Source organism: Gymnoscopelus braueri, assembly GCF_963280865.1.
Source record: "Gymnoscopelus braueri genome assembly, chromosome: 21".
In the NCBI taxonomy this organism is placed as follows: Eukaryota; Metazoa; Chordata; class Actinopteri; order Myctophiformes; family Myctophidae; genus Gymnoscopelus; species Gymnoscopelus braueri.
Genome location: NC_137623.1, coordinates 13,243,239 through 13,246,669, shown reverse-complemented (window position 1 = coordinate 13,246,669; position 3,431 = coordinate 13,243,239). Strand labels below are relative to the sequence as shown.

Genomic DNA, 3,431 nt, shown 5'->3' with positions numbered 1-3,431 from the left:
AAAATGTCTTCTAAATCCTAACAGTTTTATGAAAAAAACATATGTTGCTACTTCAGTGGTTCTTTTCATGTCAAGGACCCCCAAAATGATATGTATTCGGCCGCGGATCTCCATCTCAAAATATTTTGTTCCAGGGACCCCCCAGAAGCAAAGATTTGAGTTAAAGATGTTTGATTTGCACACATTTTCAAGATTTTTCAAAAATAGCAGATCTACAAGCACTCGTTGACCGCGTTCCGGTCTCAATTGGTTAAAATGAAAGGTCCACTCCCCGTCACTTTTAGACGTGTGCTCGAATAAATGAACGTGGTTCTGAACCAACCACTCACAAGATGTGAGAATGGTCACTATTAGAACGGCGGTGTCCACGTGTCATAATGTGTTCAACAAAGACGTCTTTGTCGCTACGGGATACCTTTATGGACTGTCTGTCCAAGGTCAAAACCTCTTTTTGTGATACTCTGGGGGTTTTGATTGAAATATTATGCTGTTCCCATTGAGCCTTACTAATGCAATCATAATTCACACAGACCAGACAGACAGACAGACAGGGGGTGGTAAAATTAAGAGGTTAATTAAAATGTAGGCACACACACACACACACACACACACACACACACACACACACACACGATAGACACACGCTCACAAAGACATTCTCAATACCACGCTTCAATGTGTTCACGCTCATCTCATTCATACCTCTGCTTCTGTTCTTTTTGCAGGTGACAGCATGAGGCACCCGGACATGTGACATCACTCTGAGGGATGTGAGCTCACTTCCCCCGCCCCCATCGACCAGCCCCGGAGTGACGCCAGGCCTCACATATAATACACAATATTCTTCAATTACGTTATCATCAACCAATGTCCTGGTTTGGGGCTCGAGTTGTGTTTTGAGATCAGCGTCAGCCCCAAGAGCAGCTACGAGCCTTCCCACCGAACTGATCGAACTGATCGCCTTCGTCATCAAATGTCCGAGGTTTGGGGTTGAATAAAACGATATCGAGGCCATCCAAAAAGGACCGGCTCACCCCAACAGCCTTCCCTCGAACTGCCCCCACCCCCCACCCCTTCCTGAAACGATGGAGACCCTGTCCCAGGACTCCATCCTGGAGTGCCAGATCTGCTTCAACTACTACAGCCCGCGGCGCCGGCCCAAGCTGCTGGACTGCCGCCACACCTGCTGCTCCGTGTGCCTCACCCAGATGCGGAGCAGCCAGAAGGAGATCCGCTGCCCGTGGTGCCGCAGCGTCACCCACCTGCCCGCGGGGCTCTCCGTGTCGCAGCTCCCCGACGACCCGGACGTCATCGCCGTCATCGCCATCCCGCACGCCTCCGAGCACACGCCCGTCTTCATCCGCCTGCCCAGCAACGGCTGCTACATGCTGCCGCTGCCCGCCGCCAAGGAGCGGGCAGCGCTGATGGGCGGCCTGCCGGGGGACATGATGGGGATGGGGGGCTGCCGCTTCGCCGGGCTGCAGCACAAGGGCCTGGCGGTGGTGGCGGTCGTGCCCGAGCAGCAGCCCCTCGGGCTGGGCATGGCCCTGGAGGGCATGGGGGGCATGAGGGGTCTGGAGATGGGGATGGGCGGGGTCGGAGGAGGCGACGGTGGGGAGAGGAGAGGAGGAGGTGGGGGGGACGGGAGGGGCGGGTGGTGGGGGTCGGCGGGACGGGCAAGGGGTCCACCTGGTCGGGCGTGTGCACGGTGATCCTGGTGGCGTGCGTGCTCCTGTTCCTGCTGGGCATCGTGCTGCACAACATGTCGTGCATCTCCAAGCGCTTCACCGTCATCTCCTGCGGCTGAACGTGAGAGAGAGAGAGGGGGAGAGAGAGAGAGCGGACGGACGGACGGACGGACGGACCGCCCTGCTATCTCCTCCATCTTGGTCCACCCTGCTCTGTGCCTCCTCAAGGATGGGACTCCTCCGCTGAGGTGGCAGGGACTGAACACATATCCACAGGCACCACGAGGAAACTATAGAGACTATGAGAGCGAGAGAGAGATAGACGGGTAGATAAATAGATAGATAAGACGGATAGGTAGAGGGACATTAGAAGGAAAAGATGACAAAAAGACTGGTTGACAGATTTGGTCATCAAATCTGTCTTTTTTTTTTTATACGTCTGGGAAACTATGGGACGTCGGTTACACAATACACACACACACACACACACACGCACGTGCGTGCGTGCGTGCACACATACGATCCGCCCTCAGCCTCCCATGATGCTTTGCTGACCCTGACAACCCCCCAGGCTCTGTTCCGTCCAATTCGTATGGACAGAAGGACGTAAGAACGACCTTGTTGAATATTTGGCCGCAGGACTGTATTATCAGCTTCAGACTCTGTGGTTTAGTCTGATACACACACATCAACACACACTCAAGAGACACAGATGGTATTGACAGTTTTGGTCTGACACAAACACACTCACTCACACACACTATCGACGATGCATCTGTTTAGCTGTGGGGGCTGGTAGAAGTCTGTCAGTAAATCGTGTGTGTGTGTGTGTGTGTGTGTGTGTGTGTGTGTGTGTGTGTGTGTGTGTGTGTGTGTGTGTGTGTGTGTGTGTGTGTGTGTGTGTGTGTGTGTGTGTGTGTGTGTGTGTGTGTGTGTGTGTGTGTGTGTGTGTGTGTGTGTGTGTGTGTGTGTCCATCAGAGCTGTGAAGAGCTCTTTGACTGTCATCTTCTCCTAGCCTCTCACCATGGTTTCTGCAGTGAGATGCGTATGTTTGTTGAGGGATTTGTTGGAATAAATCACACACATACTTGTATAGGCCTACACAGGGTTCGATTTTCGGTGGGGGGGGGGGGAATCAATGCCTCTGCTTTTGATATCCAGCCTCTTGTCGTTCATTTTGGTTGCCGGTGGGGATATATATTTTATCCCTGCTTCTGATCAGACTGAATTAAATACATACATTTGCTTTTGGGAAATGTAGACTGTTGTCTGATATGTTTGATATCTATGTCTGATATCACAATAAAAGAAAATGTATGAAGAAATGTATGTTAACCACATTAACCCTGGCACCTCTATTTTGGGGAACTTATTCCAAATTTCTCAATATTTCATTTCAAAATAGCGATGCGACACGTTTTGAGCAAGTCTTTTTTCTTTATTTTTTTCCCTCTTTTTTTTCCCTCTTTTTTTACAAATCGAACCCTGTGTACATGCATATACACACACGTACAGTATGTACATACTGTAAACATGCAATCTTGCATATGAAAAATATGAGCAGACACACACACATGGACGCATGCACAGATTGCACATACAAGTGCAATCTGTGCACAACATTATTTGTGCCATCTACACATGGTAGGCCTACATGGTATTTTGACATGCCCCAAAAGCACAGGTGTTTAAGTAGACATGTCTTTAGAAGTAGGATTGAGTTGCTATGCTGACACTGTACA

The 3,431-nt window shown here is 50.4% G+C and overlaps 1 protein-coding gene across 1 annotated transcript in view; it reads left to right on the top strand.

The window, feature by feature from the left end:
• LOC308077321 (E3 ubiquitin-protein ligase RNF152-like) overlaps nt 1-2,525 on the top strand; it is a 76,137-nt gene extending 73,612 nt beyond the window's left edge. The window contains 2 exon segments of the mRNA XM_080417961.1: nt 726-1,635; nt 1,638-2,525. Of these exon segments, the coding sequence (XP_080274087.1) occupies nt 1,086-1,635; nt 1,638-1,807 (720 nt within the window). The 5' untranslated portion in view covers nt 726-1,085 and the 3' untranslated portion in view covers nt 1,808-2,525.
• Nucleotides 2,526-3,431: the final 906 nt, after the last annotated feature.